Genomic DNA, 14,949 nt, shown 5'->3' with positions numbered 1-14,949 from the left:
CACAATCCCGTTGTTTTGCTTTTTAATTCCTCCACTCTCTCCAGGTTCATTCCTCTGCTACTGTACTTTCTGCCCCTCCTCTGCTGGTTCATTCCTCCCCACCAACCCATTCACTGCTGGTTTACCCCCCTCCTTTCTCTTCCTGGTTTATTCTCCCTCCCGGCTGGTTTATTCCCTCTGCCCTCCCTTCTGGTTTATTCCTCACTAGCTCTCCACTAGTTTACTCACATGCTACTGCACTTTCCACCCCACCTCTGCTGGTTTATTCCCCCTCTCTCTGCTGGTTCATTCACTCCCCCCTTTCCATGCTGGTTTATCCCCCACCCCCATCCCTCTCCCTGTTTTTTTCTCCCTCCCTGCTGGTTTATTCCTCACTCCCTCTCTCTGCTGGTTTATTGCTCCCTCTGTACCCCTGCTGGGTTATTTCTCTCTCTCTCTCTCTCCCTCCCTGCTGAGTGATTCCTTCCTTTCTCTCTCTCTCTCTCTCTCTCTCTCTGCCTGCTGGGTTATTCCCCCCCTCTCTCTCTCTCTGCTGGGTTATTCCTCCCACGCTCTCTCCTCCTTCCTGCTGGGTTATTCCTCCCACTCTCTCTCTCTCTCTCTCTCTCTTCCTTCCTGCTGGGTTATTCCCCCCACTCTCTCTCTCCTCCTTCCTGCTGGGTTATTCCCCCCACTCTCTCTCTCTCCTCCTTCCTGCTGGGTTATTCCCCACTCTCTCTCTCTCTCTCTCCTCCTCCTTCTTCCTGCTGGGTTATTCCCCCCCACTCTCTCTCTCTCTCTCTCTCCTCCTTCCTGCTGGGTTATTCCCCCAAGTGTGTCTCACCCTGCTGGGTTATTCCCCCCTCACTCTCTCTGTGCTGGGTTATTTCCCTCCCCCACTCTCTCTCTCTCTCCCTGCTGTGTTATTCACCCCCACTCTCCCTGCTGATTTATTGCACGCGCTCTCTCTCTCTCACTGCTGGTTTATTTCCTTCTTTTTAATCTGTGCTGCTTTATCTCCCTCTCCCCGCTGGTTTATCGCCCCCCCTCCTCTCTCTGCTGGTTTATCGCCCCCTCCTCTCTCTGCTGGTTTATCGCCCCCCCCCCTCCTCTGCTGGTTTATCGCCCCCTCCTCTCCTCTCTCTCTGCTGGTTTATCCCCCGCCCCCTCCCCTCCTCTCTCTCTGCTGGTTTATCCCCCCCCCTCCTCTCTCTCTGCTGGTTTATCCCCCCCCCTCCTCTCTCTCTCTCTCTGCTGGTTTATCCCCCCCCCCTCCTCCCTCTCTCTCTGCTGGTTTATCCCCCCCCACTCCTCTCTCTCTCTCTCTCTCTCTCTGCTGGTTTACCCCCCCCCCTCCTCTCTCTCTCTCTCTGCTGGTTTACCCCCCCCCCTCCTCCTCCTCTCTCTCTCTCTGCTGGTTTACCCCCCCCCTCCTCTCTCTCTCTCTCTCTCTGCTGGTTTACCCCCCCCCCTCCTCTCTCTCTCTCTCTGCTGGTTTACCCCCCCCCTCCTCTCTCTCTCTCTGCTGGTTTACCCCCCCCCCTCCTCTCTCTCTCTCTCTGCTGGTTTACCCCCCCCCTCCTCTCTCTCTCTGCTGGTTTACCCCCCCCCCCTCCTCTCTCTCTGCTGGTTTACCCCCCCCCTCCTCTCTCTCTCTCTCTGCTGGTTTACCCCCCCCCCCCCCCTCCTCTCTCTCTCTTCTGGTTTACCCCCCCCCCTCCTCTCTCTCTCTCTCTCTGCTGGTTTACCCCCCCCCCTCCTCTCTCTCTCTCTCTGCTGGTTTATCCCCCCCCCTCCTCTCTCTCTCTCTCTCTGCTGGTTTATCCCCCCCCCCTCCTCCCTCTCTCTCTGCTGGTTTATCCCCCCCCACTCCTCTCTCTCTCTCTCTCTCTCTGCTGGTTTACCCCCCCCCCCTCCTCTCTCTCTGCTGGTTTACCCCCCCCCCCTCCTCCTCCTCTCTCTCTCTCTCTGCTGGTTTACCCCCCCCCCTCCTCTCTCTCTCTCTCTCTCTCTGCTGGTTTACCCCCCCCTCCTCTCTCTCTCTCTCTGCTGGTTTACCCCCCCCCTCCTCTCTCTCTCTCTGCTGGTTTACCCCCCCCCTCCTCTCTCTCTCTGCTGGTTTACCCCCCCCTCCTCTCTCTCTCTGCTGGTTTACCCCCCCCCCCTCCTCTCTCTCTGCTGGTTTACCCCCCCCCCTCCTCTCTCTCTCTCTCTGCTGGTTTACCCCCCCCCCCCCCTCCTCTCTCTCTCTTCTGGTTTACCCCCCCCCTCCTCTCTCTCTCTCTCTCTCTCTGCTGGTTTACCCCCCCCCCCTCCTCTCTCTCTCTCTCTCTCTCTGCTGGTTTACCCCCCCCCCTCCTCTCTCTCTCTCCTGGTTTACCCCCCCCTCCTCTCTCTCTCTCTCTCTCTCTGCTGGTTTACCCCCCCCCTCCTCTCTCTCTCTCTCTCTCTGCTGGTTTACCCCCCCCCCTCCTCTCTCTCTCTCTCTGCTGGTTTACCCCCCCCCCTCCTCTCTCTCTCTCTCTGCTGGTTTACCCCCCCCCCCTCCTCTCTCTCTCTCTGCTGGTTTACCCCCCCCCTCCTCTCTCTCTCTCTCTCTCTGCTGGTTTACCCCCCCCCTCCTCTCTCTCTCTCTGCTGGTTTACCCCCCCCCCTCCTCTCTCTCTCTCTGCTGGTTTACCCCCCCCCTCCTCTCTCTCTCTCTGCTGGTTTACCCCCCCCCCTCCTCTCTCTCTCTTCTGGTTTACCCCCCCCCCCCCTCCTCTCTCTCTCTCTCTGCTGGTTTACCCCCCCCCCTCCTCTCTCTCTCTCTCTCTCTCTCCTGGTTTACCCCCCCCTCCTCTCTCTCTCTCTCTCTCTGCTGGTTTACCCCCCCCCTCCTCTCTCTCTCTCTCTCTGCTGGTTTACCCCCCCCTCCTCTCTCTCTCTGCTGGTTTACCCCCCCCTCCTCTCTCTCTCTCTCTCTGCTGGTTTACCCCCCCCCCCTCCTCTCTCTCTCTCTGCTGGTTTACCCCCCCCCTCCTCTCTCTCTCTCTCTGCTGGTTTACCCCCCCTCCTCTCGCTCTCTCTCTCTCTGCTGGTTTACCCCCCCCCCCCTCCTCTCTCTCTCTTTCTGCTGGTTTACCCCACCCCCACTCCTCTCTCTCTCTCTGCTGGTTTACCCCCCCCCCACTCCTCTCTCTCTCTCTCTCTCTGCTGGTTTATCCCCCCCCCCTCCTCTCTCTCTCTCTCTCTGCTGGTTTATCCCCCCCCACTCCTCTCTCTCTCTGCTGGTTTACCCCCCCCCCCTCCTCTCTCTCTCTGCTGGTATACCCCCCCCCCTCCTCTCTCTCTCTCTCTCTGCTGGTTTACCCCCCCCCTCCTCTCTCTCTCTCTGCTGGTTTACCCCCCCTCCTCTCGCTCTCTCTGCTGGTTTATCCCCCCCCACTCCTCTCTCTCTCTCTGCTGGTTTATCCCCCCCCCTCCTCTCTCTCTCTCTCTCTCTGCTGGTTTATCCCCCCCCACTCCTCTCTCTCTCTGCTGGTTTACCCCCCCCCCTCCTCCTCTCTCTCTCTGCTGGTTTACCCCCCCCCCCTCCTCCTCTCTCTCTCTGCTGGTTTACCCCCCCCCTCCTCTCTCTCTCTCTCTGCTGGTTTACCCCCCCCCCCTCCTCTCTCTCTCTCTGCTGGTTTACCCCCCCTCCTCTCGCTCTCTCTCTCTCTGCTGGTTTACCCCCCCCCCCTCCTCTCTCTCTCTTTCTGCTGGTTTACCCCCCCCCCACTCCTCTCTCTCTCTCTGCTGGTTTACCCCCCCCCCCACTCCTCTCTCTCTCTCTCTCTGCTGGTTTATCCCCCCCCCCCTCCTCTCTCTGCTGGTTTATCCCCCCCCACTCCTCTCTCTCTCTCTGCTGGTTTACCCCCCCCCCCTCCTCTCTCTCTCTGCTGGTTTACCCCCCCCCCCTCCTCTCTCTCTCTCTCTCTGCTGGTTTACCCCCCCCTCCTCTCTCTCTCTCTGCTGGTTTACCCCCCCTCCTCTCTCTCTTTCTGCTGGTTTACCCCCCCCCACTCCTCTCTCTCTCTCTGCTGGTTTACCCCCCCCCCACTCCTCTCTCTCTCTCTCTCTGCTGGTTTATCCCCCCCCCCTCCTCTCTCTCTCTGCTGGTTTATCCCCCCCCACTCTTCTCTCTCTCTCTCTCTGCTGGTTTACCCCCCCCCCCTCCTCTCTCTCTCTGCTGGTTTACCCCCCCCCCCTCCTCTCTCTCTCTCTCTCTGCTGGTTTACCCCCCCCTCCTCTCTCTCTCTCTGCTGGTTTACCCCCCCTCCTCTCGCTCTCTCTGCTGGTTTATCCCCCCCCACTCCTCTCTCTCTCTCTGCTGGTTTATCCCCCCCCCCTCCTCTCTCTCTTTCTGCTGGTTTACCCCCCCCCACTCCTCTCTCTCTCTCTGCTGGTTTACCCCCCCCCCCCACTCCTCTCTCTCTCTCTGCTGGTTTATCCCCCCCCCCTCCTCTCTCTCTCTGCTGGTTTATCCCCCCCCACTCTTCTCTCTCTCTGCTGGTTTACCCCCCCCCCTCCTCTCTCTCTCTGCTGGTTTACCCCCCCCCCTCCTCTCTCTCTCTGCTGGTTTACCCCCCCCTCCTCTCTCTCTCTCTGCTGGTTTACCCCCCCTCCTCTCGCTCTCTCTGCTGGTTTATCCCCCCCCACTCCTCTCTCTCTCTCTGCTGGTTTATCCCCCCCCCCTCGTCCTCCTCTCGCTCTGCTGGTTTATCCCCCCCCACTCCTCTCTCTCTCTCTGCTGGTTTATCCCCCCCCCCCTCCTCTCTCTCTTTCTGCTGGTTTACCCCCCCCCACTCCTCTCTCTCTCTCTGCTGGTTTACCCCCCCCCCCACTCCTCTCTCTCTCTCTCTCTGCTGGTTTATCCCCCCCCCCTCCTCTCTCTCTCTGCTGGTTTATCCCCCCCCACTCTTCTCTCTCTCTGCTGGTTTACCCCCCCCCCCTCCTCTCTCTCTCTGCTGGTTTACCCCCCCCCCTCCTCGCTCTCTCTGCTGGTTTATCCCCCCCCACTCCTCTCTCTCTCTCTGCTGGTTTATCCCCCCCCACTCCTCTCTCTCTCTCTGCTGGTTTATCCCCCCCCCCCTCGTCCTCCTCTCGCTCTGCTGGTTTATCCCCCCCCACTCCTCTCTCTCTCTCTGCTGGTTTATCCCCCCCCCCTCCTCTCTCTCTTTCTGCTGGTTTACCCCCCCCCACTCCTCTCTCTCTCTCTGCTGGTTTACCCCCCCCCCACTCCTCTCTCTCTCTCTCTCTGCTGGTTTATCCCCCCCCCCTCCTCTCTCTCTCTGCTGGTTTATCCCCCCCCACTCTTCTCTCTCTCTGCTGGTTTACCCCCCCCCCCTCCTCTCTCTCTCTGCTGGTTTACCCCCCCCCCCTCCTCGCTCTCTCTGCTGGTTTATCCCCCCCCACTCCTCTCTCTCTCTCTGCTGGTTTATCCCCCCCCACTCCTCTCTCTCTCTCTGCTGGTTTATCCCCCCCCCCTCGTCCTCCTCTCGCTCTGCTGGTTTATCCCCCCCCCCCCCCTCTTCTCTCTCTCTCTCTCTCTGCTGGTTTATCCCCCCATGCCGAGTACCAGCACCCCCCCCCCCCCCCCACGACAGCTCACTCCCCCTCCCCACTCCTCTTTACCTTTGTGGGACATGACGATCGGGTTCTCGTCCGACATGTTGTTGTAAACGACCACGGCCGTCGCCCTCTGAGCGGCCGCCCTCAGGATCTTCTCCTTGAAGGTGCAGTTGCCCCGGTGCAGCAGCGCGATCCACTGCCTGGTGTTGGGCGGCACCACGAAGCGGGTGTGGGGGTCGCAGCCCTGCCGGTTGCGGTGGGTGCCGGGCACCCAGACCGGCGCCAGCACCGTGCCGCCATCCACCTCCACCTTGGGGGAGTGCTGGCCGTAGCGCCCGTCCTCGATGCGGCTCATCAACGGCCTCAGGTGCCCGCTGGACGGATCCACATACGACACGATCACCACGGCGACCACCAGCTCTTCCTTGGCGCTGTAGTGATCCGAGGGCTCGGCCTGGGCCCGGCCCGGTAACAGGAGGAGCAGCAACAAGTAGGCGGCGGGAAGCACGAGCCGCGGCGGTGGCGGCGGCCCCGCGCGGGACGCCCGCCTCATCCTCGAGAGCGCGCGCGCCCCAACCGCCGCTCAACAACAACAACAACAAGAAGACGAAAAAGAAAAACGTTTTTTTTTCGATCTTTCCCGCTCCCCCGATTAAAACCGATCCCACTTCACCTCAGCTTTTCCCCCCAGAAACATTTTCAGCAGTCGATTCTAATCGGTTTTTCCTCTTTCGTCCCGCTCCCTCTTCCTCCTCCTCGCGCTCCCGCCGCGTGTCCGTTAAAAAAAACATCCGCCTGACAGCTGAGCGCCACCGCCCCCACGCGCGCATGCGCACGCGAGCCCCCCCCCCCCCCCCCGCGAACGAACCCGCCCCCCCTCTACTGAGCATGCGTGCCCCAGCCCCCCCCCCCTCCCCCCGCTACGCATGCGCATTCACGCCGCTATTCCCACATGTGTGCAGGTGCCCTCTCGAAATGCCATTGGGGTCATAAGAACATAAGAAATAGGAGCAGGAGGAGGCCACTCGGCCCCTCGAGCCTGTTCCGCCATTCAATAAGATCATGGCTGATCTGATCCGAACCTCAAACCTAAATTCATGTCCAATTTCCTGCCCGCTCCCCGTAACCCCTAATTCCCTTTACTTCTAGGAAACTGTCTATTTCTATTTTAAATTTATTTAATGATGTAGCTTCCACAGCTTCCTGGGGCAGCAAATTCCACAGACCTACTACCCTCTGAGTGAAGAAGTTTCTCCTCATCTCAGTTTTGAAAGAGCAGCCCCTTATTCTAAGATTATGCCCTCTAGTTCTAGTTTCACCCATCCTTGGGAACATCCTTACCGCATCCACCCGATCAAGCCCCTTCACAATCTTATATGTTTCAATAAGATCGCCTCTCATTCTTCTGAACTCCAATGAGTAGAGTCCCAATCTACTCAACCTCTCCTCATATGTCCGCCCCCTCATCTCCGGGATTAACCGAGTGAACCTTCTTTGTACTGCCTCGAGAGCAAGTATGTCTTTTCTTAAGTATGGAGACCAAAACTGTATGCAGTATTCCAGGTGCGATCTCACCAATATCTTCTATAACTGCAGCAATACCTCCCTGTTTTTATACTCTATCCCCCTTGGCCTTCTTGATCACCTGCTGCACCTGCATACTAACTTTGTGATTTTCTTGCACTAGGACCCCCAGATCCCTTTGAACTGCAGTACTTTCCAGTTTCTCGCCATTGAGATAATAACTTGCTCTCTGATTTTTCCTGCCAAAGTGCATAACCTCACATTTTCCAATATTGTATTGCATCTGCCAAATCTCCGCCCACTCACCCAGCCTGTCTATATCCCCTTGTAGGTTTTTTATGTCCTCCTCACTCTCTACTTTCCCTCCCATCTTTGTATCATCTGCAGACTTTGATATGTTACACTCGGTCCCCTCCTCCAAATCGTTAATATAGATTGTAAAGAGTTGGGGACCCAGCACCGACCCCTGCGGAACACCACTGGCTACTGGTTGCCAGTCCGAGAATGAACCATTTATCCCAACTCTCTGCTTCCTGTTAGATAACCAATCCTCCACCCATGCCAGAATATTACCCCCAATCTAGTGATTCTTTATCTTGAGCAATAATCCTTTATGTGGCACCTTGTCGAATGCCTTCTGGAAGTCTAAATACACTACGTCCACTGGTTCCCCTTTATCCACCCTGTACGTTATGTCCTCAAAGAACTCAAGCAAATTTGTCAGACATGACTTCCCCTTCGTAAAGCCATGCTGACTTTGTCCTATTAAATTGGCAGACAGACAAACACCACACACACAACTCCCCCCCTCCACCACACAACAAAAAAAAAAGTGTTAAAACATTGAGGCGCGTGCACAGATTTATAGATTTCGTGCAAGGTGTAAATCCGTGGTGTCAATTTAAGGCAGGTTTGGTTTTCCGCATGCGCAGTTCCAGGGCCAGCCGCTGGCCGGCGTTGCGCAGGTGCAGTGGAGGCTGGTTGGGTCCTGAGCCTGAGACCTTCTCCTCCACCTCTGGATTTGCATTCCTGCATCTGTCTCTTTCCCAGTGTCCTGACCTTATCCAGCAAAAGGGAATTCAATGACCAAAAAAAAAGGTCTAAGACCATTGTATTGAAATATTCAAAACCTGGTCAAGCACTGAATGCGAGGGAAGGAACAGAGTTAAGGTTTCCGGTCAATGTTCTGACGAAGGGTCGTCGGCCTGAAACGTTAGCTCTGTTTCTCCTCTCCACAGGTGCTGCCTGACCTGCCCCAGCGTTTTCTGTTTTTATTTCGATTTCCAGCACCCGCTCTTGACTGAACGTGAGAGCCCAGAGCCGGCTTTCGGATAGCGTGGCCTGCCTGCGCAACTTCCTCCAGACTTATCTTCACACCCCCCCCCCCCACTTTTGTTCTTCCACTGTCACCGTACAAGCCAAGTTTATGCAACCTGTCCTCAAAATTTAAGCCCCAGTATCATTCTTACGTAGAATTTATGGAACAGAAACAGGCCTCTTGGCCCAACAGGCCTGTGCCACAGGGGCCTTCTCCCACTCGCTTTACTTCATCTCACCCTATCACCATATCCTTCTATTCCTCTCTCCCTCATGTGTTTATCCAGCTTCCCCTTAAATGTATCTACACTACTCGCCTGAACTACTCCTTGTGGGAGTGAGTTCCACATTCTCACCGCTCTCTGGGTAAAGAAGTTTCTCCTGAATTCCCTATTGGATTTATTAGTGACTATCTTATATTTATGGCCTCTAGTTCTGGTCTCCCCACAAGAGGAAACATTTCTTCGTCCACCCTATCAAATCCCTTCATAATTATAAAGACCTCTATCAGGTCACCCCTCAGTCTTTTTTCTAGAGAAAAGAGCCCCAGCCTGCTCAATCTTTCCTGATAGGTATAACCTCTCATTTCTGGTAACATCCTAGTAAATCTTTTTTGCACCTTCTCCAGTGCCTCTATATCCTTTCTATAATATGGAGACCAGAACTGTTCACAATACTCCAAGTGGGATCTAACCAAGGTTCCATACAAGTTTAACATAACTTCTCTGCTTTTCAATTCTATCCCTCTAGAAATGAACCCCAGTGCTTGGTTTGCTTTTTTTATGGCCTTATTAACCTGTGTCGCTGCTTTTAGTGATTTGTGTATCTGTTCCCCCAGATCCCTTTGCTCCTCTATCCCATTTAGACTCTTATTATCCAAGCAGTGTGTGGCCTCCTTATTCTTCCTACCAAAATGCACCACCTCACACTTGTCTATATTGAAATTCATTTGCCATTTATTCTGGTGAATCTGGGCTGCTCCCTCTCCAAGGCCAATATATCCTTCCTGAGGTGCGGTGCCCAGAACTGAACACGGTCTCCCCAGTTGGTCTGACCAGAGCTCAGTACACCTGAAGCATAACTCCCCCCCCCCCCCTTTATATTCCAATCCCCTTGAGATAAAAGCCAACATTCCATTACGATCTTTGATTCCTTTTTGAACCTGTCCAATAGCTTTTAAAGATTTGTGAACTTGGACTGCCAAATCTATTTGCTCCTCTATATTTAAAAATTGTGCACAGCAAGGTCCCATAAACAACAATCAGATAAACGACCAGGTAATCTGCTGTAGGTGCTGGTTGAGGAATAAATATTGGGCCAGGACACCAGGGAGAACTCCCCCGCTCTTGCTCAAAATAGTGCCGAGGGATGTTTTACATCCACATGAGAAGGCAAATGGGGCCTCAGTTTATCATCTCATCTGAAAGACAGCACAGTCTGACAGTGCAGCACTCCCTCAGTACTGACACTGGGAGTGTCAGCCTAGATTATGGGGCTCAAGTCTCTGCAGTGGGACTTGAACTCACAACTTTCTGACTCAGAGGTGAGAGTGCTGCCCACTGAGCCGGGGCCATTCAATGGAGGCAGGTGATTTTTTTCTCCCAGTAATAATGATGAGTTAAGTAATTGCTCACGTCCCAGCTGATCAAGCTGAGAAATTACTGTTCCAGACCTTTTGGTAAGGACTCCACATGAAATGAGTTTTGGCTGTTCAGTGCAAAACAGGTCTCTACTTTTTTTCATTCGTTCATGGGATGTGGGCATCGCTGGCGAGGCCGGCATTTATTGCCCATCCCTAATTGCCCTTGACAAGGTGGTGGTGAGCTGCCTTCTTGAACCGCTGCAGTCCGTGTGGTGAAGGTTCTCCCACAGTGCTGTTAGGAAGGGAGTTCCAGGATTTTGACCCAGCGACGATGAAGGAACGGCGATATATTTCCAAGTTGGGATGGTGTGTGACTTGGAGGGGAACGTGCAGGTGGTGTTGTTCCCATGTGCCTGCTGTTCTTGTCCTTCTAGGTGGTACAGGTTTGGGAGGTGCTGTCGAAGAAGCCTTGGCGAGTTGCTGCAGTGCATCCTGTGGATGGTGCACACTGCAGCCACAGTGCGCCGGTGGTGAAGGGAGTGAATATTTAGGGTGGTGGATGGGGTGCCAATCAAGCGGGCTGCTTTATCTTGGATGGTGTCGAGCTTCTTGAGTGTTGTTGGAGCTGCACTCATCCAGGCAAGTGGAGAGTATTCCATCACACTCCTGACTTGTGCCTTGTAGATGGTGGAAAGGCTTTGGGGAGTCAGGAGGTGAGTCACTCGCCACAAAATACCCAGCCTCTGACCTGCTCTCGTAGCCACAGTATTTATATGGCTGGTCCAGTTAAGTTTCTGGTCAATGGTGACCCCCAGGATGTTGATGGTGGGGGATTCAGCGATGGTAATGCAGTTGAATGTCAAGGGGAGGTGGTTAGACTCTCTCTTGTTGGAGATGGTCATTGCCTGGCACTTATCTGGCACGAATGTTACTGGCCACTTATGAGCCCAAGCCTGGATGTTGTCCAGGTCTTGCTGCATGCGGGCTCGGACTGCTTCATTATCTGAGGGGCTGCGAATGGAACTGAACACTGTGCAGTCATCAGCGAACATCCCCATTTCTGACCTTATGATGGAGGGAAGGTCATTGATGAAGCAGTTGAAGATGGTTGGGCCTAGGACACTGCCTTGAGGAACTCCTGCAGCAATGCCCTGGGGCTGGGATGATTGGCCTCCAACAACCACTACTTTAACACCAGGTTCACAGCTTTGCTCAGAGAGATGAGAGGACATTTTCCCAATTTCAGATTGTCGCAGTAAGCCTTTCCTCTCCGAGGCGGGGGACCGGGGACTTTGTTGGGGCAGAGTAGAAGGAGCATCACTCTGCATCTAACCCTGGGAGTGCTTGATACTGTTGGCCGCTTGAAATGGGAAGCAATCCATTCCCCAGCACTGACGTCCCAGCATAAAAACTCACCAGGTGTTTGTGAATATTAATGTGGTACTTGCAACGTCGTTTGAAAGGGGATGGATTGTGCTACAAAAGTTTCTGAAAGGACAAAGTAATCGCAGGTTCATACCCACAGGGGCAGAGGTCACTGAGTTCGCTATGGTGACATGGGTGAACTTGAACAGGGGATTTAGGGCTGTGTCATGTTTGCATTTGCAGGAATATTACTACAACAACAACTTGCATTTATATTGCGCCTTTAACGTAGTAAAACGTCCCCAAGGCACTTCACAGGAGCGATTATCAAACAAAATGTGTCACCGAGCCACATTAGGAGATATTTGGACAGGTGACCAAAAGCTTGGTCAAAGAGGTAGGTTTTAAGGAGCATCAGTGTACTGTGTACAGTTTTGGTCTCCTTACCTAAGGAAGGATATACTTGCCTTAGAGGCGGTGCAAGAAGGTTCACTCGATTAATTCCTGGGATGAGAGGGTTGTCCTATGAGGAGAGATTGAGTAGAATGGGCCTATACTCTCTGGAGTTTAGAAAAATGAGAGGTGATCTCATTGAAACATAAAATTCTTAGAGGGCTTGACAGGGTAGATGCTGAGAGGCTGTTTCCATTGGCTGGAGAGTCTGGAACCAGGGGTCATAGTCTCAAGATAAGGGGTCAGCTGTTTAGGACCGAGATGAGGAAAAATTTTCTCACTCAGGGAGTTGTGACTCTTTGGAATTCTCTCCCCCAGAGGCCTGCGGACCCTCAGTCGTTGAGTATATTCAAGACTGAGATCGATGGATTTTTGGACACTAAGGGAATCAATGGATATGGGGATCGGGCAGGAAAATGGAGTTGAGGTAGAAGATCAGCCATGATCGTATTGAATGGCGGAGCAGGCTCAAAGGGCCTTATGATCTACTCCTATTTCTTATGTTCTTATGTTAAAGGAGGAGAGAGAGGTAGAGAGATGGACAGGTTTAGGGAGGGAATTCCAGAGCTCAGGGCCCAGGCAGTTGAAGGCACGGCTGGCAATGGTGGAGCGATGAAAATCGGGGATGTGCAAGAGGCCAGAATTGGAGGAGCGCAGAGATCTCGGAGGGTTGTAGGGCCGGAGGAGGTTACAGAGATAGGGAGGGGGCGAGGGCCATGGAGGGATTTGAAAACAAGGATGAGAATTTTAAAATCGAGGCTTTCCTGGGCCGAGAGCCAATGTAGGTCAGCGAGCGCAGGGGGTGATGGGTGAACGGGGCTTGGTGAGAGTTAGGATACGGGGCAGCAGATTTTGGATGAGTTCAAGTTTACGGAGGGTGGAAGATGGGAGGCCGGCCAGGAGAGCATTGGAATAGTCGAGTCTGGAGGTAACAAAGGCACGGATGAGGGTTTCAGCAGCAGATGAGCTGAGGCAGGGGCGGAGATTGTAACACACCTTAGTACAGAATGCAATATGAGGTCCACACTGACTGCTGCCACACTGGGTGAGCCCTGAATTGGTTTCGATTCTGCAGCCCCTTTAAACTGATCCGGTAAAGAAATGTGGATTTTTTTTTGCAGGTCGAAAGCAGCATCAGGAATCCAAGAGATTGTGTCAAATTAATCCCTGCACGGGCCCAGGGTAGAACGGAGTTATACCGGCGACACAGGTCTGGGCCTTGGTCTGTGCCGAGTCAGCTGATGGCAAGAAGGGCAGTGGTAGGAGGGGCAAATCCAACCAGTGTACCTGCTGCCACTCGCTGCTTCAGTGATTCCAGGTGGAAAGTGTGGATGGTGAATGGGGACGGGATCGAGAGGGGCAGTGTGGCTCAGTGGGTCGCACTCCCGCCTCTGAGTCAGCACAGCCATGGGTTCAAGCCCCAATCCACACACTTGAGCACAAAATCCAAGCTGACACTCCCAACACAGTACTGAGGGAGCGCTGCACTGTCGGAGGGTCAGTACCGAGGGAGCGCTGCACTGTCGGAGGGTCAGTACCGAGGGAGCGCTGCACTGTCGGAGGGTCAGTACTGAGGGAGCGCTGCACTGTCGGAGGGGCAGTACTGAGGGAGCGCTGCACTATCGGAGGGTCAGTGCCGAGGGTGCGCTGCACTGTCGGAGGGTCAGTACTGAGGGAGCGCTGCACTGTCGGAGGGTCAGTACTGAGGGAGTGCTGCACTGTTGGAGGGTCAGTACTGAGGGAGTGCTGCACTGTTGGAGGGTCAGTACTGAGGGAGCGCTGCACTGTTGGAGGGTCAGTACTGAGGGAGCGCCGCACTGTCGGAGGGTCAGTACTGAGGGAGCGCTGCACTGTCGGAGGGTCAGTACTGAGGGAGTGCTGCACTGTCGGAGGTGCCGTCTTTCAGATGAGATGTTAAACCGAGGTCTTGTCTGCCTACTCAAGCAGACATGAAAGTTCCCATGGCGGTATTTTGAAGAAGAGCAGGGGGAGTTCTCCCCGGGGTCCTGGGGCCGATATTTATCCCTCCACCAACATCACTGAAAACAAAATAATTATCTGGTCATTTTTTCTCGTTGTGCTGGCTGCTCTCTCTGGTGGCCAACAGAGAAACAGCAACATTGGAGCAGTGAAGATCTGGGATTAAAATTACATTGAGCGAATATTAACAGAATGAACGCTTAACACCTCTCCATGTGGGCAGAACACAGTTGTCACCTCAAGGCTAGATCTTTCCTCGCTGGTTGCTCGAGCCCCAACCTACATAGGCTCAACTCGTCAAAGCCTCAGCTGCTCGTTTCCTGTCCCTCCACTAGGTTCCGTTCACTTATCGCCCATCGTCTCCACATCCCCAACGTACTAACTTTTAGGATTCTTGTTCATGTTGCAAATCTCTTCAGGATCTCGCTCCAGCCAATCTTCTCCGGCACTGGATGCCAGAACACCCCCCTATGTCCAATATGTCTTCCTTTATCCTCTACCGAGGATTCCCCTCCGCTGTAGTTGACTGGGCCCTCGACCATGTCCGTCCTATTTCCTGTACTTCTGCCCTCACCCCATCCCTTCCCTTCCTTCCCAGAACCATGATAGGATTCCCCTTGTCCTCACCTTCCACCCCACCAGCCTCCACATTCAACGTATCATCCTCCGCCATTTCCGCCACCTCCAGCGCGATCCCACCACCAAACATCACTTTCCTGAACACCTCCGCTCTGTCCGCAAGTGTGACCCTGACCTGCCGGTCGTTGGCCATTTTAATTCCCCGTCCCACTCCCACTCTGACCTCTCTGTCCTCGGCCTCTTACTCTGTTCCAATGAAGCTCAATGGAAGCTCGAGGAACAGCACCTCATCTTTCGTTTAGGCACTTTACAACCTTCCGGACTCAACACCGATTTCAATAACTTCAGATCAGAACCACTGCTCCCATTTTTTTCGGTCAGCAGGTGCTGCTAATGATTCTGCTGTTGCCATTTACAGCTACTCCTGACCAATCTTTTGTTTCTTAACCTGTCCCATTCCCACCCTCCTTGCCTTGCACCATCATCCCTTTTGTTATTTAATCAATCCTGCCCCCCACCCTATCACAGACCCTTCCCCTTTTGTTCTTTCCTCCCCTCCCCCCTTTCCCCGGCTCTGT

The 14,949-nt window shown here is 54.3% G+C and overlaps 1 protein-coding gene across 4 annotated transcripts in view; it reads right to left on the bottom strand.

The window, feature by feature from the left end:
• Window positions 1-6,390, bottom strand: part of rnf130 (ring finger protein 130) — a 179,885-nt gene extending 173,495 nt beyond the window's left edge. The window contains exon 1 of one of the 4 annotated variants that reach the window (XM_067995963.1): window positions 5,635-6,390. In XM_067995963.1, the coding sequence (XP_067852064.1) occupies window positions 5,635-6,124 (490 nt within the window). In that variant the 5' untranslated portion in view covers window positions 6,125-6,390. The remainder of the gene's footprint in view (window positions 1-5,634) is intronic. The other 3 variants (XM_067995960.1, XM_067995961.1, XM_067995962.1) reach the window with 3 other exon arrangements.
• Window positions 6,391-14,949: the final 8,559 nt, after the last annotated feature.

Source organism: Heptranchias perlo, chromosome 14 (assembly GCF_035084215.1).
Source record: "Heptranchias perlo isolate sHepPer1 chromosome 14, sHepPer1.hap1, whole genome shotgun sequence".
NCBI classification, from domain to species: domain Eukaryota; kingdom Metazoa; phylum Chordata; class Chondrichthyes; order Hexanchiformes; family Hexanchidae; genus Heptranchias; species Heptranchias perlo.
Note: the sequence above shows the minus strand (reverse complement) of the source record. Positions and strands in the feature narration are given on the sequence as shown.